The sequence below is a fragment of the Oncorhynchus mykiss genome, chromosome 8 (assembly GCF_013265735.2).
Source record: "Oncorhynchus mykiss isolate Arlee chromosome 8, USDA_OmykA_1.1, whole genome shotgun sequence".
NCBI lineage: Eukaryota > Metazoa > Chordata > Actinopteri > Salmoniformes > Salmonidae > Oncorhynchus > Oncorhynchus mykiss.
The window spans coordinates 25,734,291-25,758,795 of record NC_048572.1 but is presented as its reverse complement, the minus strand read 5'-3'; the positions used below and the strand labels follow the sequence as shown (position 1 = coordinate 25,758,795).

The 24,505-nt window shown below is 44.8% G+C and overlaps 1 protein-coding gene across 2 annotated transcripts; it reads left to right on the top strand.

Moving 5' to 3' along the window:
- The first annotated feature begins 445 nt into the window (after window positions 1-445).
- LOC110529692 (fasciculation and elongation protein zeta-2) lies at window positions 446-14,772 on the top strand. 2 transcript variants are annotated; one of them, XM_021612135.2, is made up of 9 exons: window positions 446-876; window positions 4,016-4,124; window positions 5,914-6,033; window positions 6,152-6,293; window positions 6,742-7,007; window positions 7,594-7,674; window positions 10,987-11,062; window positions 11,195-11,260; window positions 12,058-14,772. In XM_021612135.2, exons 1-9 carry the CDS (start codon window positions 569-571, stop codon window positions 12,072-12,074), a joined length of 1,185 nt encoding a protein of 394 aa, XP_021467810.2. In that variant the 5' UTR covers window positions 446-568; the 3' UTR covers window positions 12,075-14,772. The 2 variants fall into 2 exon arrangements, with proteins under 2 accessions (XP_021467810.2, XP_021467811.2); XM_021612136.2 differs by lacking the exon at window positions 7,594-7,674 and having other exon boundaries at window positions 451-876.
- Window positions 14,773-24,505: the final 9,733 nt, after the last annotated feature.

Here is a 24,505-nt window from a genome sequence, read left to right as displayed (position 1 = left end):
TTGCATAATCTCTCAACTATAGACCTTTCTCTCCATTCCTCTTTACATTAGCGCACCACCGCCACCAGGTGGGAAATTATATGCTTGCAATAACATTTTCCATAGCATTTTATTTACATAACATAGCCTACATACAACAGTCTATGGTTAAATGCCTTAATACTCAAGACAATATTCAACGATTATTCATTTGTTTTACCTTTTCCTCCAGTTTGAAACAATAGGTGAAATAAGCCAAATGTGCATTTTAACTAAGAATCCTGTAAGGCAAGCTACTGACCACAGTCCCTTACATGAAGATTAAAGAATACAATTGCATAGTTTTAAACAGTCTAACAATATAAAATGTTGAAAAAATACCCCCCCCCCCCTCAAAAAAAAAAAAACATGTTTGTTTTGATCTTCTATCGGATTACCCACCACGCGTGACGTCAGCAGAGGCAGAGACCACTAGCTTCTTCTTCACCAGTCTTCTCCATGTTCATCATCATCAGTGGCACATTCGTTATAGCCGAGGATAGAGCACCATCCAGGGGTAGGGCAGCCGAACCGAGTCACTGCGGTAGTCATGGCGGCGCCGTTAGCCCACTTCGATGAAGACTGGCAGGATTTCAACGAATTCAAGGCGGCCCCAGGGTCGCCAAACCGACTGGGCCAGCTGAACTCCTCGAACGTGGCTGACACGGGCCTGGTGGAGGATTTCTCGGACATCAACAACAGCTTCTCGGGGGAGATATGTAGCTTCAAATCAATGGAGGACCTTGTCCACGACTTCGATGAGAAGCTGACAGTTTGCTTCCGAAATTACAACACTGAAACTGAAAACATAGCCCCCATTAAACCTATCACAGAAGATAATTTCCTCAAGGACGACGAGTGAGTGAATTGTGTGCTACTTTATTACTTTAGCATTGTTTGCTAAACTAGTTAGTTAGCCCACCATTGCTAAGGTTAGCCTGCTGCTAGCTATCCATTTAACCAACAGGGTTGTTCGCTAGATAGCCACGGTTGTGTTGAATGCACGTGATACAAAGGTAACTTAAGAAAATCAGGACTTCAAAACCAGAGTCTTCAAGAGGTTACATTTGTATATTGTTTCTAGCACTTAGCTATAACACTAACTGACCTGTGTTTTCAATGTAGCTAGCGACCCAACTTTAGTTTGTAAACAACTTGATATTTGCATTGCAAATCAAAATCGAATCAAATGTATTTGTCACATACACATGGTTAGCAATGTCAATGCGAGTGTAGCGAAATGCTTGTGCTTCTAGTTCCGACAATGCAGTGATTTCCTATACAGTCCCTCCTTTCACATAAGTGACTTCAACATATTAGACTACCGTGTGTCTCGTGCATTAGCTATGTGCACTGCAATTCGTTTTCACCATTCCGGCACTGTAGTTAGTTAGTATACTGACTTTCAAGTCATCTGAGTCTGTCCAAACTCAGGACAGACGGGAGTCTGGGCTGTTCTCTATTGACGCACTGCTGATGAAACACATCGTGACATTTTAAATAATTGAAAACACATACATCGAGGTACATTTTTTAATGGTTATTGAAAGGGCACACTTCAGCTCAGATTATGTGATGGACAGCGTTTATAAAACCAGTGATCTGTAGAGGACGTCTAAGCTCAACCCTCTTCTTCACCCCTCAACTTGCTCTATACACGCACACACAGCCTACCGAGATCGTGTCTTTTGATATTGGCAGCCTTGTACGTTGCTCTTGAGTCAGGTCCAAAGAATCTTGAGGGAAACACTGTACCCTTTTACAATAAAATGCGCTCCCATATGTAGGCTTAAACTAAACAGTCCCTGTTTTAGAATATTATAAACCAGGTGAGTCGAGCCCTGAATGCTGATTTGGCTGAAATACGTGGTATATCAGACCATATACCATGGGTATGACAAATTTGTTTTTACTGTTCTAATTACATTGGTAACCAGTTTATAATAGCAATAAGGCACCTCCAGATTTGTGGTAGGGCCAATATACCACAGCAAAGGGCTGTATCCAGGCACTCCGGGATGCGTTGTGTAAGAACAGCCCATAGCCATGGTATATTGGCCATATACCACACCCCCCCGGGCCTTATTGCTTAAGTAACCCATGCTATAACAAAGGTAGCTTGGCTATCACTATAATAAAGACTTGTGGAGATGGCAGAGGATCTGTTAGCCTGTGATGTTGGTCTATGTATGACTCATCAGCATGCTCCGACTACAGTACAGCCAGTGTCATCTCCCTAAAATGGTCTCCTGGGCTGTCCCACTCAATACAGATACAACCTTGGCGATGTCAGCTCCGCTTTGGTCATAATATCAATTTCCAGGGAAAGAGCAAATTGAATTCACGCATAAATACACACACACCGAGAGAGAACATGTACACACAGACATAGTTTTGCAATGCCACTATTAGGACTAGGGTGAGGAGGATGAGTGTGAGGGAAGTGGAGGGGGGAGTTTGGACAGAAAGAGCAGTGCGTTGAGGGCAGCGGAGTCCTTTCATGAGTGACTGCCCATTTGGAGGACATGCCTTGCCTCCTAACTAGCTCTGTAGTTGGCTAATGGCCTAGCTCCATGCAGAGACACACAGCGAGGATGGCAGGAAGACTGGAAGGAGTGTGTGTGTGTTTTATATTCCCTAATATGCTTTTGGGCAAAGTTTCAGGATCAACTTCCCTTGGCATAGGAGGACAGAAGGAGAACTACTCATGAAGCTACATAGACCCACTGGTCACAGAGAGGCTTGTTTATCACTAGCCACTTTAAACAATGCTACTTAATATAATGTTTACATACCCTACATTACTCATCTCATATGTATATACTGTACCCTATATCATCTACTGCATCTTTGAAATACATGTATCACTAGCCACTTTAAACTATGCCACTTTGTTTACATACCCTACATTACTCATCTCATATGTATATACTGTACTCGATACCATCTACTGCATCTTGCCTATGCCATTCTGTACCATCACTCATTCATATATCTTTATGTACATATTCTTTATCCCTTTACACTTGTGTGTATAAGGTAGTAGTTTTGGAATTGTTAGGTTAGATTACTCGTTGGTTGTTACTGCATTGTCGAAACGAGAAGCACAAGCATTTTGCTACACTCGCATTAACATTGCTAACCAAATACATTTGATTTGATTTTGTTTTATGCATTGTTGAGAATAGCAATGCCACAAAGGGTGACACCGACACGGGGCCAAAGCGGTTCCTGCCGGCATTGCCCCATTTTTAGGGAACCTATCCCAAAACTGTATGTTGTTAATGGTAATAATGCTGTGTTAGTGAGAAAGCAAGCGGGAGGGAGAGAGTGGTGTCATGCGAATAACACATGTCTGTCTATTCATTGGAGTGTGTGGGCAGCAATCTCTCTGACGCAAAGCCTTTCTGACGCGTGGGTTCACAATGCCCATCCTCACATTGCTCGCAGCAGTCAGGGTCAGACAGACGCACACACACACTCATACTCGCATGTATCTTACGCAAAACACATTCTCTTCCTCGCATGTATCTTACACATGCTCACTCCAATTGTGTAGCGGTATCTATGTACAAAATGGAAGAAAGGTCCATGAATGTATTCTGTATTTTCCTGTAGCGTAAAGCAGTGCCCTTTTATAAGAAAAGACTTGGACAATACATTTGGCATTGAGAAATGCTAGATTCCTGTGCTGTTAGCAGCGAGCAGAGAGATGCGAGCTGTATCAAAGTCAGAGACAAGTGGTGTGTGTGTGGGTGGCTGGTGAGAAAAGAGGATGACAAACTACTGCCAACTAATGATGTGTCAGTGTGGAACGTTTTTTTTTTTTTTGTGCTGTGAATGAAAATGTTCTTTCTTTCTCCCTTCCTCGTTTCTCACCCTCTTTCGACCTCACATTGTTCTCCATTAATTCTCCCCCACTTACTCTTCTCTTGTCACCCTCTCATTCTCTTCATTCCCCTCACCATATTCCTCTTTCGTTCTCTCCCTCCCTCAGCGTGTGGAATGCTCTCACCGATAACTACGGCAATGTGATGCCAGTGGACTGGAAGACCTCTCACATTCGCTCCCTGCATCTCCCCACTCTCAATCTCTGTGAGCAGGGGGTAAGACACACACACACATACACGGTCTGCACCTCCTAGGGCTTAAATATATGGCCTAAAAATCATATCTCGATTTTTTTTAAATCAATATTTAATTTCATTTAACCTTTTATTTAACCAGGAAGGGCTCATTGAGATTAAAATCTATTTTTCAAGAGCAACCTGTCCAAGACAGGCAGCACCAAGTCATTACAAAAAAATTACAGACAGACAACAGGAAACTACAAGTAATCTAGTAAAAACCATTGAATTCACAAGAGTATAAAACAGCAAATTAAAAACATTGACAGGTCAGGGAATCAGCCTCAAAATCCTTCATCAGTGATTTAAAAACACCAATCGGGACAAGTTCTTCCAGTTTAAAAGTATTTTGTAAGGTGTTCCAAGACGATGGCACAGAGTACATAAAAGCCCTTTTACCAAATTCAGTTTGGACATTTGGAACAGTTAGCAGGATAATGTCCAGCGAACGAAGAGAGTACCCACCACATTTCTGAACAATAAAAATCCACAAATAAAAAGGTAGTAAACCCAAAATGGCTTTGTAAATAAAAGTATACCACTTTTAAAAGTGGTAGGACAAATGCTGATTTCCAGATCTTTGATTAAAATATACATACATCTCGATTTAAAATATATATATTTCTAAATAAGCTTTGTTGTACAATTGTTAAGGGTCAAATACACTGCATTTCAAACAGTCAGCAATAATGTAATGAATTAAAGGCTTGTGAAATTGGACCTAATATAAGCCTTCTACAACTACAGGACCCAATAATAATTTAATCAAAATAGTGTCACCTGCTTTTTTTCAGTGATCAATGATCTGGCATTCAAGTCTATGAAAATTCCTTTTTGTTTCAAATTTGACCAGAACCATACATGATGCACATTCACTAATAATGACTTATTGTAGCAGGCATTATAGAAAATGTATTCAAGTCTCATAAACCATCTCTCTAGCACAAGCCTACATGCTAGTGACTAGCCAGCTAAGTTTAATATTTCAAATGTAGCCAACTTGGATCTATTTTCTAGCTAACAAGGTAGGACAGTTGAAATGTTATGAACACACCCTTCCGTCTCCAACTGTTTGAACAGCATGCTGGCCTGTCCACTTTGTTCAGATGTTGAAATCAAGTTGCCTACCTTATTTCTCAGAACGAGATGACAATTCCTTATATAATTGTTTTATGCTTATTACAGATTTATAAAACACAGAATAGACAGCTAGTATAACAGTCTTTAGCTAAAATGCTGCTAGTGGTACGTGTTAACGCAATGCCACACACAACAAACTGAGCATACATTTCCCAAATCAACGTTTATTGATATTCCTGTTTTAGTAGTGTCTGCTCTGTGTGCAGTATAAGGAGTAGAGACATAATAGGGATATAGTTAGAGAGGGTTACTTCTCTATTACAGTAAAATAATGTCTCAATGTGTTTTGGTGACCATATGACCCATTCTGTTGGACCAAACCTCAACTGCAAATTGTGAGTTGAACCCGCTTGTCAGAGAGGAACAAGGGATCTCTCATTTTTGGGAGGGGCTTGGCGTGTGTGTAAATGGGAAGGTGTGCTGCGCAGAAGCAGACGAGACCAAAAAGACACTATGAGAACACGTGGACATAAACGCTCATAAAAATGAAAAATACAGGCATTTGGAATATCATACTAGAACAAATTTTATATATATCGCCCTAGCACCTCCCCACCAAGCTGACTGCATCTCCCTTTTTTGCTCTCCATCTCTCTGTTTCTCTGCTCCCTCTCTCTGTGATGGACAGAAGCTGGACAACATGCCTCTTGACCTGTCTGATGATGATGAGGAGCTGAGGGAACAGATGGACATGCACTCCATCATCGTGTCCTGCGTCAACGACGAGCCAATCTTCACCGTCGAGCAGGTACACACACACACTCGCTCTCTCTTTCTGTCATGTCTCAAATACACCTTACACACACTCCTACTTACAAAGCCACACCCGTAACACACAACCCTGTGTGTGTGTTTGTTTGTTGCAGGTGATCGAGGAGATTGAGGAGCTGATGGAGGAGTCTCCAGACCCAGAGGATGATGAGAGCCCGTCCCAGTCAGACCTGTCCATGCTCTCCCAAGACCTCAGCAACCTCAAACGCTCCAGCTCCAACACCAGCTATGAGGACCGTGAGTTACTCCTAACTCTCATCTAAATCCCTAACAACTAAAGTGTTAACAGCTCCTTGCAGCTACATTGCACAACCCGTACATGTATACAACTGAACAGCAGATACAGGCTCACAGTAGCATTGTTACGTGATAGACCTTAGATACAACTGGACAGCAGATACAGGCTCACAGTAGCATTGTTACGTAATAGACGTTAGATACAACTGGACAGCAGATACAGGCTCAAGGTAGCATTGTTATGTAATAGACATTAGATACAACTGAACAGCAATTGCTGCATGTTTGTTATGTAACTCGTAAATGCACATCAAATCAAGACTTTAATGCAAACATTTGTGACTGACCTTGTAAGTGTCTGTTAGTATGTGATACCCCCCCCCATGTGTAATGTGATTTGTCAAGCCCTGTTTAAGTGTGTGTTGGTATGTTCTGCGTCGTCTGTCAGGCCTGCATCGTCTGTCAGTCTCAGAGCTGAGCGAGGCCTTGGAGGAGGTGGAGACGGCCATCAGGCGCTACAGTGAGGAGCTGATCCAGGTCCTGGCTCTGAGGGACGAGCTGGACTTTGAGAAGGAGGTGAAGAACAGCTTCATCTCGCTGCTCATCGAAGTGCAGAACCGGCAGAAGGAGCACCGCGAGCTGCTCCGCCAGAAGAAGAAGACCAGGCCCACAGGCAGTGCCCTGAGGGCAGACAGGACACACGTTCCTGGGACGGTGAGAGAGACAGATGCATACATTGTTTTGTATACATTGAAATCCATATAATGCATGTTGTGATGCAGACATGCGCGTATAGATATGTGTGTTGTGGACACTCCCTCATTCATAGACGCACCACAAGGGAAGATGCATGCACTGGAAACTGTGGGGGGGGGGGGGTGCAAATGCACGGAAAAGCAACAAAACACCCTGCAGTGCTGTACTAACTCCTGCCGCACTCACCCTGCAGACCCTGTTGGGTCTCTCTGCCCTTACACTTTATTCTACAGTCAGCTATTTTCCAGCTAGTTCCTATGTACATGGTGACATTTTGACATGTCTTAGTAAGTACCAGCTGAAAACAGGACTATCAAATAAAACAACCTGGCGGTCTGACTTCACCCTGCCATTGTTTTTGTCTATTTTGAACTGTTGGACTTCCGTGTGGATAACCTTTCCTTTTCAGAACCTTAAACGATAGAGGGTTGAATCCAGCTCTATACCCCTCTGCTGCTCTCTGGAGTGCTCATGTCTTTTTGGAGGGTTTCTCATTCTTTGGTAGTTTTATCTCTCTCTCCCTCCTTCCGCTTCCTCCTTCTAGCTCTTCACTATGGAGGGACTCTCCACTGTCATTCAGAACGGCCTCCGTCAAACTTTCGGCAGCACAGGAGGGGACAAACAGGTGCCCCTCTCTCTCTCTCTAGCTACCCATCCTCTTTTTTTCCGTTTTTTTCTCTACAGCTTTTGCTGCTACTATGTTCTCACCATGTCTTCTTTATTTGACCATCTTTCTTTTTCACTTTTTCTATCAACTATTTCTTAAGCCCTCTGCTGTCTTATCCTCTGGCTCATTCTATGTCCATCAAATACAAATTAAGCATTTATGCTTCTCTGCTTTCATATCCTTCTCTTTTTGTGTGTCTTTTTTGTTTCCTATGATTTTCCTGTAATATACTGTAATATATAATATGCCATTTAGCAGACTGTTTTATCCAAAGCAACTTAGTCATGCGTGCATACATTTTTACATATGGGTGGTCCTGTTTGTTGAACTGAGAGTTCTGTCTTGAGATTGGCAGGAACTTGATGTTGAATCATCCAATAGTGTGCTCTTTATTTCCTGCAAACAAGCGTCCCCTTATTACTATGGGTGTGCTCGTGGGAAATGGGAAGTCGTAAGTCCGACATTGTGCTCACGTGCCTTTTTGAAGTCGGAACAATTCTTTAACCAATAAGATTGTACATGGCTAATAATAAAGTTAGCTAGCTTGTAACATTGACATATGGTCAAACTAGCTACATTCTCCATATTGATACGGTTGTAAATGTCAAACTGATTTGTTGACATCTCTTGGTTGAAAAGGTAAAAGGCCAATGGTGAAATGAACTCAGGTAACAACATATTCTGAGTTTCCCACTTGTAATTCTGACTTGGAGGGTCATTCAAGTGAAATTTCACACTGGGAACTAGGAGCTTCCGATCAGTCGACCAATGACTCTCTCGCTCTCGCAAATAATCAGTTTCTTGATTTGGAACAAATGCCGGTATTGCCTGGCTACCCAAACTCCTACCCAAATGATACACCACGCCCACAGAAGTTAGTTTCTACTCCGCAATGAGTGTGGATCTGAGTGTCTCCCTGACGATTTCTAGAACGCAAACACATTCTGATTGGTCCCAGAAACCGATGGGTTGGGCAAGAGCCAGAACACACGAGTTAAAGCTAGGTTTTGAAAATGTGTCATTGGCTTTGATACTCTGATTGGTTAGAGATGATCCAATCGCTGATTACTTTGTTTTGTACAACACCCCTCATTTTGACGTCACCACACGCACGACTTTAACGATGGCAGTCTCTGACTGAAGTATGTAGCGAACGATAGAGCAGTGGAATTATTCATTTTGAGTAGTCAGGCAAATACGAATGGTGATGGTAAGGTTTTATACTCGAGTTCTTAAGTGGTTTGTAGTGTTGAAATATACTACAGGTTGACCGATTATGGTTTTTCAACCCCGATACCGATTTATTGGAGGACCAAAAAAAAAAGCAGATACTGATTAATCGGCCAATTTCTTTTTACATTTTTTAAATTGTATTTATTTTTTATTTTTTTGTAATAATGACAATTACAACAATACTGAATGAACACTTATTTTAACTTAATATAATACATTAATAAAATTAATTTTAGCCTCAAATAAATAATGAAACATGTTCAATTTGGTTTAAATAACCAAATTTAAGTAAAAGTGCAACATGTGCCATGTAAAAAAGCTAACGTTTGAGTTCCTTGCTCAGAACATGAGAACCTATGAAAGCTGGTGGTTCCTTTTAACATGAGACTTCAATATTCCAAGGTAAGAGGTTTTAGGATGTAGTTAATATAGTATTTATAGGACTATTTCTCTCTATACCGTTTGTATTTCATAAACCTTTGACTATTGGATGTTCTTATAGGCACTTTAGTATTGGCAGTGTAACAGTATAGCTTCCGCCCCTCTCCTCGCCCGTACCTGGGCTCGAACCAGGAACACATTGACAACAGCCACACTCGAAGCAGCGTTACCCATCGCTCCACAAAAGCCGCGGCCCTTGCAGAGCAAGGGGAATAACTGCTCCAAGTCTCAGAGCGAGTGATGTTTGAAACACTATTAGCGCGCACCCCGCTAACTAGCTAGCCATTTCACATCGGTTACACCAGCCATTAGGCTGATAGGCCTGAAGTCATAAACAGTGCTGTGCTTGCGAAGAGCTGCTGGCAAAACGCACGAAAGTGCTGTTTGAATGAATGCTTACGAGCCTGCTGCTGCCAACCATCGCCCAGTCAGACTGCTCTATCAAATATCATATCATAGACTTAATTATAACATCATAACACACAGAAATATGAGCCTTTGGTCATTAATATGGTTGAATCCGGAAACGATCATTTCGAAAACAAAATGTTTATTTCAGTGAAATACGGAACCGTTTGGTATTTTATCTAACGGGTGGCATCCCGAAGTCTAAATATAATTGTTACATTGTACAACCTTCAATGTTATGTCATAATTACGTAAAATTCTGGCAAATGAGTTCGCAATGAGCCAGGCGGCCCAAACTGTTGCATATACCCTGACTCTGCGTGCAATGAACGCAAGAGAAGTGACACAATTTCACCTGGTTAATTTTGCTTGCTAACCTGGATTTCTTTTAGCTAAATATGCAGGTTTAAAAATATATACTTCTGTGTATTGATTTTAAGAAAGGCATTGGTGTTTATGGTTAGGTACAGTCGTGCAACAATTGTGCTTTGGCAAAATCGCCATCCAAAAATACAGATTTCCGATTGTTATGAACTTGAAATCAGCCCTAATTAATTGACCATTCTGATTAATCGGTCGACCTCTAAAATATACACTAAGTGGCCAGCTTATTAGGTACACCCATATATTACTGGGTCCCACCCCCTTTGCCTCCAGAACAGCCTAAATTATTCAGGGCATGGATTCTACAAGGTGTGGCGTTCAATTGTTGCTCAATTGGTATCAAGGGACCTAACGTGTGCCAGGAAAACATTCCCCACACCATTACACCAACACCACCAGCCTGTACCGTTGACACCAGGCAGGATGCGGCCATGGACTCGTGCTGCTTACGCCAAATCCGGACTCTTCCATCAGCATGACGCAACAAAAACCTGGATTTGTCAGACTGGGTGATGTTTTTCCACTCCTCAATTGTCCAATGTTTGTGATCGTGCGCCCACTCGGGCCGCTTCTTCTTGTTTTTTAGCTAATATGAGTGGAACCCGGTGTGGTCGTCTGCTGCATTAAACCATCCAAGACGAGGATCGGCGAGTTGTGCGTCCCGAGATGCTGTTCTAAATCTCCCTACAAACTGTTGTGCGTGAAAAGCCCAGGAGGCTGGCCATTTCTGAAGTACTGGAACCAGTGTCTTGTACTCCCTCCCCCTCGTGCTGTGTTTGTGACGTGTTTCTCTCTCTCTCTCAGTATCTGACCACAGTTATCCCCTATGAGAAGAAGGCTGGCTCCCCCTCTGTGGAAGACCTTCAGATCCTCACCAAGAGTGAGTACTGCTCGCAAACCACACTTGCCTGTCAACTAGCAAGTTACCATGACAGTTGAACTGTAATGCCAGAATAGCAGCGTTATAACCATAATATTCACTCCCGAATCACTTTTATGCTCTTCCCTGCAGTTTTGCATGCCATGAGGGAGGACAGTGAGAAGGTACCCAGCCTCCTAACAGACTACATCCTCAAAGGTACTCATTCTCTACCAGTTACAAAACTCTTACTCCCATTCAAAAGACCACACACGGCGATGTACATTCTCAAAGGTACTCATATTACTCCCATTCATAAAATATTACTCCCATTCAAAACAGCGCTTTTGTCCAGATTGACTGTCTCACTACCACCTAGTGCCTGAGAAAGTTACTGCAGGACACAAGGGTTAGGACATTTTGTTAGGAGGGTCTACTTCCAGTGTGTTCTTTGTTCCCTGAAGTGTGTCATACTAGGCCTGCAAGGTTGTTCTGAGCCTTCCATCTTGACCTTTACCCTCCTTGTCTTTCGTCTCTGCTGCGCTGCTCTCTCGCTAGCTCTGGTATGAGAGGGCTGGACGTGGAGGTTTGTGAGGCACACAGACTCACACAATCATGGACACATGTATATATACATACACATGCAAAGTGTCAAGAGCCCCCTCACACACCTCCTTCCAGACGACACCCTTCAATGGGTTTGTGCTGTATACTCTGCCGTGCTTGTGACTATGGTGTACACTCACTTACCCTCTGTCTTACACGCACTCCCTCCTAGACTCACACACACTCTTGCTCACTCCCACTTCCCGCCAAGCTTTTAGCACTATAGAGCTATTCACGTGAGTGCTGTCCTGTTCACCTAAGTGAGTCCCTCTCTTCTTTCTCTTTCACAAACCTCTCATCCCTTAGTGGCTCTCCTCCATGTGCGATGAATCCTCTTTTACGCACATATTTTCATTTGGTGGATCATTTATTGGTTGACAGCTGTTTTCTGTGTATTCTTGTCGCTGCAGTACTGTGTCCCACATAGACCTAGTGGAGGAGCCCCCTGTTCTAGAACATTCTGACGGAACACTCAGGAGCTGCAGATTTCTGGAACATACCAATGGAAGGAGAGCCCCCCCCCCACACCCCTCTAAGGTGGACTCTTCCTGTTGGGGGGGGGGGGTGACGACGACTCCATCTTTTCCCTCGACTTATAAGATTCACATTTTAATACCTGATGCTTTACCTTTTTACATGTCATTTTTAAGTGTGTTTTAATGTTCTAATGCTATAATCTCACATTCGTTTTGTCTTCTCTGCATGTTAGTGTCTCTGTTAGCCTGTTGGCAGTATTACTCTCCATTGTCTAAAGTGTCTTTCTGTACTTATTTTCTATCCTCTGTTTGCACTAATGTGAAAGAACTTGAGAGGGGAAACTAATTCCTGTCTCTACATTCACCGGTCTGTCTTTTCACATCAGTAAGAAATAGGGTGAGGAGACGAGAAGTCACTTGACCACTGGAATGCGTCTTTCCTCTGTTAGACTGGCCAATGCCCTCTGACTGGGGTATATAGGAGGGATGGGGAAATAAGGCTTCTTGAACCTCTATGGGTGGGATCAGTCATGGAGTCCAATGGGAGCGCTCCGCTTTAACAGAGAGATCCTATGGATCAGAGTAATTAATGATTGACAGACTATGGTATTAGTGGGATTCAGAAGCCTTGTTTTTTTTTTCCCCCATCTCTTTTACATTTCACAAACCCTGTCAGTTTGTCTTTGCATGCTGGTACATAGGATTAGAGAGCTACACTAGTGACATGTTATAAATCATTATTTTGTATACTACAATGGGGAAATTGCACAAATAGAACATGTATTTTTAATTGATAACTTCTCGAAAAAGGGAAAAAATAATGACAGAAGTTAGTTAGAAGGTAACCTGAAAGAACAAGCTTATACAGCTTTTTATTTTTCTGTAGTTTTAAAGAAATTAGGGACTTTTTGCTGCCTGTAGTGTAGCCACTTATGACATCACCATTCTTATGTAAACAATAGCTGTCAACCTCTGACCCCTCCTAGTGACATGTTACATTATGACCCTGTAAACTTGCCTGCCTCATACCTCACCTCTTAGTATGTACTGAAAGTTCAGGGTTGAGTATTTCAGTGGATATAACACTAATATTAGGATGTTGAAATAATGGTGTAATTGCTGTGAGTTGATCCTACCATGTTGTTTTTAAAACCAATAACTCTTTGATGTTGTGTTGAGGATCAAGTGATGATGTAATCAGTCGGTGATCTGTTCTTGTCCAGTGGATGTAGCAACAGTAGTAGAACACTAAATCGTTGTATGTACTTATGGAGACAATGTAACGGAGGTAGGGAGGTTTCTGTTCAAAGACAGGAGAGATCCTTCAAACACCAACATTTCCATAACCTCTTGTCTACATCCACAACCGCCAACCTTCACCAGCACTATCTGTCATGGCAACGCTATGCTTGGTACGCCACAAACCTGTCAAATCGTCGGCAGGTAACTAAGCTCAGTGCACAATAATTGCAGTCGCACACAAACCGATCGGGTCCAGTCTATCACTACTCTACACCAAGAGCAGTGGTGGCGATGTTGTTACTCCATGTTTGGGGGGGGGGGGGGTATGTTTTAACATTAGCAAGCCCAGCAGCTTGAGTAGCCATGTAGTAGGTTTTGGCAGACCTAGGCCTGAGTAGTAGTATAATGACATCAGTGATTGATAAGGCTACAGATAAGTATAGGCTAGAACCTGAAGACCTAGCCAAGTGGTTGTTGTAGCATCAGTTTGTAGCTCTATAGTAAAACTACTGTTGTAGTAACTGCTGGACAAAGTATTTAGAAGCCTGACACCTATAGACAGCAACTAGACATCCCAGGTAAGAAGTCCACGGTAGTGCCAGTTCTGTCCTCGCTATTAGAAGTCGAATCATGGTGTCTAATGGAAGCTTTTTCCTGTATCAAAGTGTGACGAGGTAATGGGTTTCAGTTGAATGTCTCCGAAGGTAGATTTCTTTAGTAAGGGAAGCCAGCAGACCTCTAGGTACTGTACAGAATCATATGCAACTATCTTTCAATTGTAGCTAGCTTCAAAAGCATTCACAACCCCTAGCATGTGCTGCATGCACTTTTACTTCAGATAAATCAAATGAATGGTAAGCAATAATGACACACTAAAGGAATCCTTAGCATTGAACCACGTTGCAATGAGAAAGTTAAGCCGAACTGGAATGTATACTAGCTTGGGTGGGGTTTGGACTCCTTGAAACTGGAGTCAAATTGAGTAGTATAATTTGGGTTGTCTTTGGAGCGGCACAGCGTTGTCACGGAGATCAGAGAAGGTTATTGACTCGGATGGAGCTCTGCCCCTCTCGTCGCCTGGTCCCTCTATTTTAGCAAACATATCAGCGTATATCCACACTTTATCTAGAGAATTATATTTATATAAACACAAGCAACAAAAAAGGCTGCCTTTGTAAATGCCTAAAATTTTGTATATATAATCTACTCATTTATTTTTAATGCACTATACTTCTTCCCCCATTTTGGGTTTTTTTATGTTTACATGTCTTGTCATGTGGTACTACAGTACATTAATTTATTCAGTAAGTGTTTTTGTTTTGTAACCATATTATTAACTAGTGGTACAAACTTTTTGGGCCAGAATTGCATCTGGAGCTCATTTCAAATAAAATTATGATATGTTGACTTGGTATCATGCTTTTGGTTTGTAGGGTGCATCCATTATCAATAATTACTCATTTAAGTTACTATCAAAAATAAATTGGTCCACACTTTTATTAGATACAATCTGTACACAGAAATTGTGCAGCGACTTATCAAAAGGCATTCTTACATTCAAAGCAACAGCAAGTCAATATACAAATATGTTTATATAAAATGAAAACACTGTTCTCTTTGTATTTTAGGTCAGTGTAGCTATAAGAAATCCCAAAACAAATTTCAATATAAATGGATGCCTTGATACTGCTCATTGAAACGAACAGGTTCACTGAGAAACATTTCCCTATCTCTCTGTCAGTTCCTCTATCTCATCAGGAGTCTTCTCTTTCATGGTGACATTTCTGTCCCTGAATTATGACCAAATAGCCTGGCTTGCAAGACAAGTCCTTTTCTTGGATTATCTTCAGTTAGTCATATTTGCACTTTTATTTTTTGTATTCCATTTTTTATTTAACCCAAGAGTGCTGTTTGGTAGGTCGGTTGCAGTCATAGTCAAATAGGATGTTATTAGTGAATGTCTATGGCTTGCTTTGTGTACTCATCCGACCTCCCTTTGTGAGGGGCTGCCCCTCCAGTCGACCTGTCTGACCTGACAAGGTGAGGGGTGGAGTTCAAAGGTCACAGCAGGTCACAGGTTAGTGTCGGTAAACATGGTGTGTTCCTTCCGCACCGTGCTGAAGCCTTTAATAGTGTCGACAAACTCCTCGTCCTCCATAAACTGGTGGATGATGGATGGAAAGAGGGAGGGGGAGAAAGGAGGAGTTAATAAACAAACAAAGAAACGTCCTCTAAGCAGGGCCTAGATTTTGGGGTGTCTCACCATCCCGCTGTCGTGGCCTTGAATGTGAGAGTCCCACACTTCCTCCTCCCCTGTCAGCGACTTCCTGTCCATCATCTGGCTCACGCTCCGCCGCAGAGAATTCTGGGAGTGGGCAGAGCCATGGATAGCGGACACGTGGAGGCTGGACACATTAAGGATACCCAGCTCACCCTCCGGAGGGGCGTCGCCACCTGCCCAAAACTTACTGTCCTCCACTCCCTTGGGGCACAGATAGGAGACAAGGCAGCAAGTTACTGTTGTCCAAAATAGATGTATATGTGTCTGTGGGAGAATTTAAATTGCACACTCCTAGTGTCCTCTCCTTAAAACCCATTGGAGGAGAAGATCAGAGGGGAGTAACCGCTGGCTTTCTCATCTAATGGGTGTTGAGAAGGAGGAGAGAGGACACGGGGAGTATGCAATTGAGATTGTGCCTGCCTGGTCTCTAACCTCCAGGTGCATGGTGAACCCTTTGAGTGTGACACTGTTGGAGGAGCTTGTTGTGTTGGGCACCGTGTCAAACTGAGAGGAGAGAGAATGTGTTACAGAGCGAGACATTTGACACATATCTCATGTTTTCCACTGAGATAGTCCGAATATACCCCACCTGAGATAAAATATTCCACCATGTTGTATGCAAACTCATCTGAATAAAGTGAATTTCTATATGCTATGAAAGTGCATATAGTTGAATTAAAGTTGAATGACCCATCTCTTTCATAGGATGTTCCCACATACCCAGTTGGGCCGTCTCACCAGGTAGGAGTCGCTGGGGGGATACACCACCATGGGGCTCCTCTTCTGCATGGGCAGGGCCACCAGAGGGGGGCGCTCTCGAGTGAAGGGGGTTCTTTTCAGGGCCTTGTGCAGGATGATCCCCAGAACGATAGCTAGAACCACCAGGGCTACCCCTGTCATCAGCACAATGAACCACAGCTCCCTGTAGAAAAGAGACCCGTCCCCGTTACCCCCCTCCGCCCGCTCCCCACCGGGAGGAGTGGGCTCCACCTGATCTAGAGGGGGAGAGGGACGGGTAAGAGGAACGGAGGAAACACAAGTGTACAGCAGTTGAACCTGTTTAATTGGGAATAATATCCAACTTGCTGTCTGATTCTTCAATCCTAAAGACGTCATGCACCCGCCACTATCACGTCTGGGACAAACCTACTCATCGTCTTTATATAGCTGTTTCTTTCTGTGTACTAATGGTCTCTTTATCAGTAAATGCCATTGTGTCCCAGGCTTACTCTGAGTTCTAGGGGCTACAGCTCAAGGTAATGGGCCCAAGTCAACACTCTTTCTTAGAAAGGTGATCACACAGAGAGAGAGAGAGAGGAGATAACCAGGTAACTGGAGACGCACTTGTTGGCGTGGCCTATTTTCTATCCCTCTCTGATCGCACTCCTTCAGCAGCCTCTCTCATCCAACCATCTCTTAGCGACCCACTGCTGTGATATTTCTGTCCTTTGTTTGCTAGCTCTCTGAACCAGAGTATTTGTGGTGTATTCACAGTGCAACATTTTTGTTTGACACACCATACTTTCTATACACAATGACTAGAGTTTTCTTAACTCCTGGTAGCATCAAACCCACATATTTTTAAAACTACATTTCATCTGATATATGTTAGTTTAGATGATCACACCTAATGTAGACATCATGAAGGCAATGCCAGTTGATAGGAAAAGAGAGACTAGAGGGAGGTATGAAGACAGGGAAAGAGAATAAGAGCAGGTTGACTGGCCAGTCCAGAGCCTCACCAGTGCTGGTGTCCGTGTTGTGGTGTGTGGCGGGGGCATAGACACCCCCTCTCCGTGAGGTGCATGTGATCAGGGGGGCAAGGACTGACCGACGGTAAGGGATCACACCTGTTGCCCCATCAATATTTCACACCGCTGTTTACCTTGGCTGATACACACTCTGCAACACCCCGCAAATGAGCGCAAATGTCTTCGGGAAAGTTTGAAAAATCAAAGTACTCTGTTGTCTTGTCCACCCTGCTCCCCTGCAGTTTGGTCTAGTGGTGTGGTCAGGATGTGGTCAGTGAAAAAGAGAGGCAATAGAGAGATGCAACTTCTGAGTGCTGTTAAGGTGTCCTCCTCACCTCAGAGATCTCCCATCAACCCCTGCTTCCCCCCAGCAGCGTCATGGCAACAGCCAGGTGTCAGGTATCAGCTTACCTTGAGAGGCAGGGTGACGGCCAGTCAGAGTACCATGCCTCTCTAATACACGCATTTAACAGTAACTACCTAGATCTTGTTCCACCTCACTGGAAAAGTGAGTAGTAGTAGTAGTGTCTTTATGATTCACCGGAGTTGGCATGTTCTGGTGAAGGCCAATTTCACTTTGAAAGTCACTTTCAAAATGTCAACCCTGATCTGTATGGATTTCGAGGTGTGTTCCAAAATGAGAACTAAATGAGTGGTAGTATTACATGGATGGGGCCTTGGCAGATGTAACACAACAACAGATCCAAGTCATAGGGACATTAATGCAGTGACGCCTGCACTGAATTATTTTGCCACATGGTGGTGCTAAGTAACAACTCAATACTACCTTATGGCCTGCTACTGTGCAGTACCTGCTCTGAGTCCTGTAGTATTCTGTGTTCCATTATGTCATGTGGAAGATTGTGGAACACATCGTGCAGCACATTGTCTTATTAGCTAAATGAAAAGAAGCCCACTAAAAGTGCCGCACTAGACTATACATGAGAGTGTAAGAGATAAAGCTACCCTGTGAATTATGTAGATGCATATGAAAACCTAAAAAGTATTGTTTGCTGTTTGAAAAGACTGAGACATCACCGTGCAGGTGTTATGTTCTACTGACTTCCTTCTGGTGGCTTTGGTTATTGATGGATCGTGGTCTGACTATAGTGGGAAAAGGCCCTTATATCAAATCAAAGCTTGTTTTTAGATGGAAGGGAGCGGCGCTCATCCTTATAATACTCTAATCAGCATTCATACCTTGCCGGGATGATTAGGGACAATGGCTTTTTATTGTGGAAGTGATCTCATTGCAGAGAGGCAGAATCAGCCCTTTACAGCCCATCTCCTCCAGACCTCATCCATCACAGGGTGTCTGGGAGACTGAGATGGTAGACACACACTAACTCACTTAGAGAGAGTGACATATAGGGATGTCACTCACAAGGTAACTCACTTAGGGTAGGTGATATATTGGGACGTCACTCGCCATCACTAACTCACTTAGAGGCAGCCGATGTGGCGAAACGTGTTGGATGCCCGACTTCCATCATGCCCCTTTTCAGCTTGAATGACTGGTAAATAAACCGATGGATGATTTTTGGGGAGATGTCGGCTACACTCATTCATCCATCCATCTTGAGTATGCTCTGTGCAATTAGTCTTACGACTGACACTTTGACCCGACGCCACCCTCCTCTCCCGGGGCCTCAGTTATCAGCCGTGCGTAGGGTACTAGGGGGTAACTAGCCCCCCCTAAGAACAACGTTTAATTGCTGACACAAAAAAGCAAAGAAAATGAATATGTGGATGAAGGTCATGCTTAGGCGAATAAACTAAAGGGAAATAAATGGCTACAGTTTACATGGGGTAAAGCCCCAGTTACCGCGGTAGATGATTATGGCATAGGGTTCCACAGAAGTGTGTTAAAATCCATTGAATCAGTTTTATTTAGAAATGCTTTAGTAAGCAATACTTAAAAGCTAAGTCAGGTTGTCTTATTTTAATGATTTATATCAAATATGTGAAATGGTGTTGCACATGTCACCATTAATATTTTTTCTGCAACTAATCCGTTTGGTGGAAACACACCACTGGTAGGAAAATGCACATATTTTCCAAATGCAGATTTTTTCAGTCGCATATTGTAATTCGGTCGCATATTGGACGGAAACCTAGCTACTGACAGTCACTCAATTAGCCCATGTCAGCTAAACATTTTTTGGGGGGTAGGCTAAGTTAGTCTAGCGGCCAGCTATCTTAAACTTGTAGTAATCGTGGTCGGTAACCAGGGGCCCACATAGATTTTGTTAGTCACTCTCACTCAGATATCATATTAAAAACTGCAAACATTTCTCTCCGCCCCATGGCAAAATGTGTAGAATTGTCACGACCGTCGTATGAATAATTGGACCAGGGCGCAGCGTTAGTAGAGTTCCACATTTTAATGATAGTTACACTTCCAAAACAACAAAGATATAACGATCGTGAAATACGTAGTGCACAGAGGTAGAGGTAACGAATATCAGCTGCCTCCAATAATACTTAGAAACCCCCCTAGTCACGACTTGACCTAAAACACCATGGAAAACCCACAGGGCTCTCTATGGTCAGAGCGTGACAGTACCCCCCCCCCAAAAGGTGCGGACTCCGACCGCAAAACCTGAAACTAGATGGGGAGGGTTAGGGTGGGCAACTGGCGTCGGTGGCGGCTCCAGTGCAGGACGTAGCACCCTCTCAGATCGCGGATCCGGCCATGGAGCCGGGCTGAACACTGGGCACCGGCGCAGGGAAAGCCTCCTGCCATGGCACCGGCGCAGGAAGCCCCCAGGGTCGTGGATCGTCACTGGAAGCCTCGGGCCGTGGACCGTAGCTGGAAGCTCCGGGCCGTGGACCGTCGCTTGAGTCTCCGGGCTGTCGCTGGAAGCTCCGGGCCCTGGACTGTCGCTGGAAGCTCCGGGCCGTGGACCATCGCTGGTGTCTACGGGCCGTGGACCATCGCTGGAGTCTCCGGGCCGTGGACCGTCGCTGGAGTCTCCGGGCCGTGGACCGTCACTGGAGTCTCCGGTCACTGGAGGCCCAATGTGTGGAGTCGGCACAGGATGCACCGGACTGATGACATACTCTTCAGGGTGAGTGCGGATAGCTGGCACAGGACGTACCGGGCTGGGAAGGCACCCTGGAGGCCTGGTGCGTGGAGCCGGCACAGGTTGCACCGTACTGATGACATGCTCCTCAGGGCGAATGCGGGGAGCCGGCACAGGACATACCGGGCTGGGAAGGCGCACTGGAGGCCTGATGCATGGAGCCGGCACAGGTTTCACCGGACTGGTGACATGCTCCTCAGGGCGAGTGCGGGGAGCCGGCACAGGACGTACCGGACTCTGGCCTCCTGCCATGGGACCGGCGCAGGAAGCCCCCAGGGTCGTGGATCGTCGCTGGAAGCCTCGGGCCGTGGACCTTCGCTGGAAGCTCCGGGCCGTGGACCTTCGCTGGAGTCTCCGGGCCGTGGACCGTCGCTGGAGTCTCCGGGCCGTGGACCGTCGCTGGAGTCTCCGGGCTGTCGCTGGAAGCTCCGGGCCCTGGACTGTCGCTGGAAGCTCCGGGCCGTGGACCGTCGCTGGAGTCTACGGGCTGTCGCTGGAAGCTCCGGGCCGTGGACTGTCGCTGGAAGCTACGGGCCATGGACCGTCGCTGGAGTCTACGGGCCGTGGACCATCGCTGGAATCTCCGGGCCGGGGACCATCGCTGGAGTCTCCGGGCCGTGGACCGTCGCTGGAGTCTCCGGTCACTGGAGACCCAGTGTGTGGAGTCGGCACAGGTTGCACCGTACTGATGACACACTCTTCAGGGCGAGTGCGGATAGCTGGCACAGGACGTACCGGGCTGGGAAGGCGCCCTGGAGGCCTGGTGCGTGAAGCCGGCACAGGTTGCACCGTACTGATGACATGCTCCTCAGGGTGAGTGCGGGGAGCCGGCACAGGACGTACCGGGCTGGGAAGGCGCACTGGAGGCCTGATGCATGGAGCCGGCACAGGTTTCACCGGACCGATGACATGCTCCTCAGGGCGAGTGCGGGGAGCCGGCACAGGACGTACCGGACTGGGAAGGCGCACTGGAGGCCTGGTGCATGGAGCCGGCACAGGTTGCGCCGGACTGATGACACGCTCCTCAAAATATTCCTAGCCAACATCTCTCTCCGATATCCCTCCTCAAACTGCTCCGTGTTGTGGACCGTCACTGGAGTCTCCGGGCCGTGGACCGTTGCTGGAGTCTCCGGGCCGTGAACCGTCGCTGGAGTCTCCGGGCCGTGGACCATCGCTGGAGTCTCCAGGCCGTAGACCGTTGCTGGAGTCTCCGGTCACTGGTGGCCCGGTGTGTGGAGCCGGCACAGGTTTCACCGGACTGATGACATGCTCTTCAGGGCGAGTGCGAGGAGCCGGCACAGGACGTACCGGACTGGGAAGACGCACTGGAGGCCTGGTGCGTGGAGTCGGCACAGGTTGCACCGGACTGATAAGACGCTCCTCAAAATGCCTGCGCTGCAGCATACTCCTAGCCAACATCTCTCTCCGATATCCCTCCTCAAACTGATCCATCGACTCCCAGACGGTCTCTTGCTCTCTCCTCGGCTCGGCCGACCGCCCCTTGTGTCCCCCCAAAAAAATATTGGGGTTGCCCTTGGGCTGTTTGTGGCAGCGGACCCCGGTGTTGTCACTGTCCTCCTTAACTCCTCGGCGACTCCCGCCAAGGAAGGGTCTCGCATCCACCTAGTATCTCTTCCCATGACCAACTCTCCTTCACCTCCTGGGCACCCTGCTTGGTCCTGACTTGGTAGGATATACTGTCACGACCGTCGTATGAATAATTGGACCAAGACGCAGCGTGAGTAGAGTTCCACATTTTAATGATAGTGACACTTCCAAAACAACAAAGATATAACGATCGTGAAATACGTGGGCCCGAGGGCTCTCTATGGTCAGGGCGTGACAAGAATTGCAGCAAACGTGCTTTAAAACTGCAATATTTTCTCTAAACCCCATGACAAAATGTGTAGAATTGCAGGAAATTAACGAAAAAAAACTGTCTCTCCGTTGTCAAGGGTGGATCCACTAAAATGTTTTGCTGTTACGGCCCCCAAAACATGTGACTGCATATGTGGGTAGAAGACATACGAGCCACTGCGGCCCCTCATGAGGATGTAAGGTTTTTAGTGGTCCCCACTCACATGAAAGTTGCCCATTTAATTCAAAAATATGCTTGCCGCAATAGCGAGTGCCAAACACTGGATGCGCATTCTGCAAGATTGTTTGTTTATTGAACAATTTAAAAAATAAATGCTGCTTACAGTCCCCACTTCTATACTAAATGTGAATTGTTGTTCAATATTTGGTTTATCAATTCATGATTGTTTCTATTTCCTGCCTTGGTATAGAGTCCCACAGTGGAGGTTTCATAATACCCATAAAGCAAAGTGGTCAAACAGGGAAATGGTTCCAATCGTTTTTCCACCATTCATTTTTCCCATAGGGGATTTCATAAACACTTAAAATCAAGGCTGTGTTTCTATAAAAAATCACCTTGTCCTAGAGAGATTTACATGGTTATCAAAACCTCACACCAGGGTCAGCCTACACAACACACATTTGAAGCGTTTCTAAAATCCGGCCTGTGGTAAAATGACTGGTAGAAAAACATTTGGAACCATTTCCTTGTTTGACCGCTAGGTTATATGGGTATTATGACTCATACTTTGGTACTCTAAAGGCTCTGAAATTAAAACGGATATGATGTCAATCTCCTATCGCAATACTGTAGCCTACCCATATGCTTGCAATACAGTGATCAACCACTAGAAGTTGTGCGTAGGCTAGATGTAATGAGTGCCAACTGTATTTGTGTAATAACCAGCAATTATATATTTATATTGAAAGCCATGCAGCTGTAGCGAATGCTTCTCAAATGACTCTGAACACCATCATTGAAAGGTTTGCTCCAGTCATCTGTACATTTATGATTGTAATTCTCCAATTTCTTTTTTTCTGTAATAAACATCTATACTCATCCTTTTGAGTGTTGATTTGTAATTAATGTAGTTACATTGTGCTGTATCAAAAGCATTAAAGCATACTGAGAATGTTTTTACTAGCCAGCAGCATACCACCCTGCATACCACTGCTGGCTTGCTTCTGAAGCTAAGCAGGGTTGGTCCTGGTCAGTTCCTGAATGGGAGACCAGATGCTGCTGGAAGTGGTGTTTGAGGGCCAGTAGGAGGCAAGTTTACAATTGGCTCATTAATCCCCCTCCTCCCCTGTAACTATTCCCCAGGTTGTGGCTGCAAATGAGAACGTGCTCCCAGTCAACTTACCAGGTTAAATAACAGATACATTAAAAACTAGGAATTCAATTAGTTTTCCTTTGATGGAATGATGGTGTCATAGAGGTCCTTACAACTCAGAACTAACATTACAGATTATTATTTTTATTTAACTAGGCAAGACAGTTAAGAATAAATTCTTATTTTACAATGACTGTCTACCCCGGCCAAGCCCTCCCCTAAACCGGACGACGCTGGGCCAATTGTGCGCGGCCCTATGGGACTCCCGATCACGGCCGGTTATGATACAGCCCAGGATCGAACCAGGGTCTGTAGTGACGCAAGTTAGGTCTCTATCAACAGAGCCACATTTTCATTATTATAAAAATCTAATAAATCTCCACCATATAGAAGCTATACCCCTCTTACCCCCCCCCCCCCCAGTCAGGATTATTGCCTTTATGGAGGCAGAGACTATCACAGACTGTGTATTTTATAGCACAAGCACACATAAGACCATAATCCTTGAAATATCCACCTGATTTAGAATCGTTTCTTGAAAACTTGACATGCAAAACATTTTGGGACTGAAGCAACAGTGGACTAATGAAAACATTTGCGTCATATCATTTTTGAGTGGATTTTTCCTTTAATGGCAATCATTCTGTCTTATGTTTTTGTACTGAAGCAATTCGAAATCAGGTTGATATTTCAAGGACAATTTTTGTTATATGTGCCTAGTTTTCCCTGTTAGGTTTGTGCTGAAAGACACACAGTTTGTGATCGTCTCTGCCTCATAAAGGCAATAATCCTGTCAGGCAATCACAACCTTTGACTGAGAGGAAGTCAGGT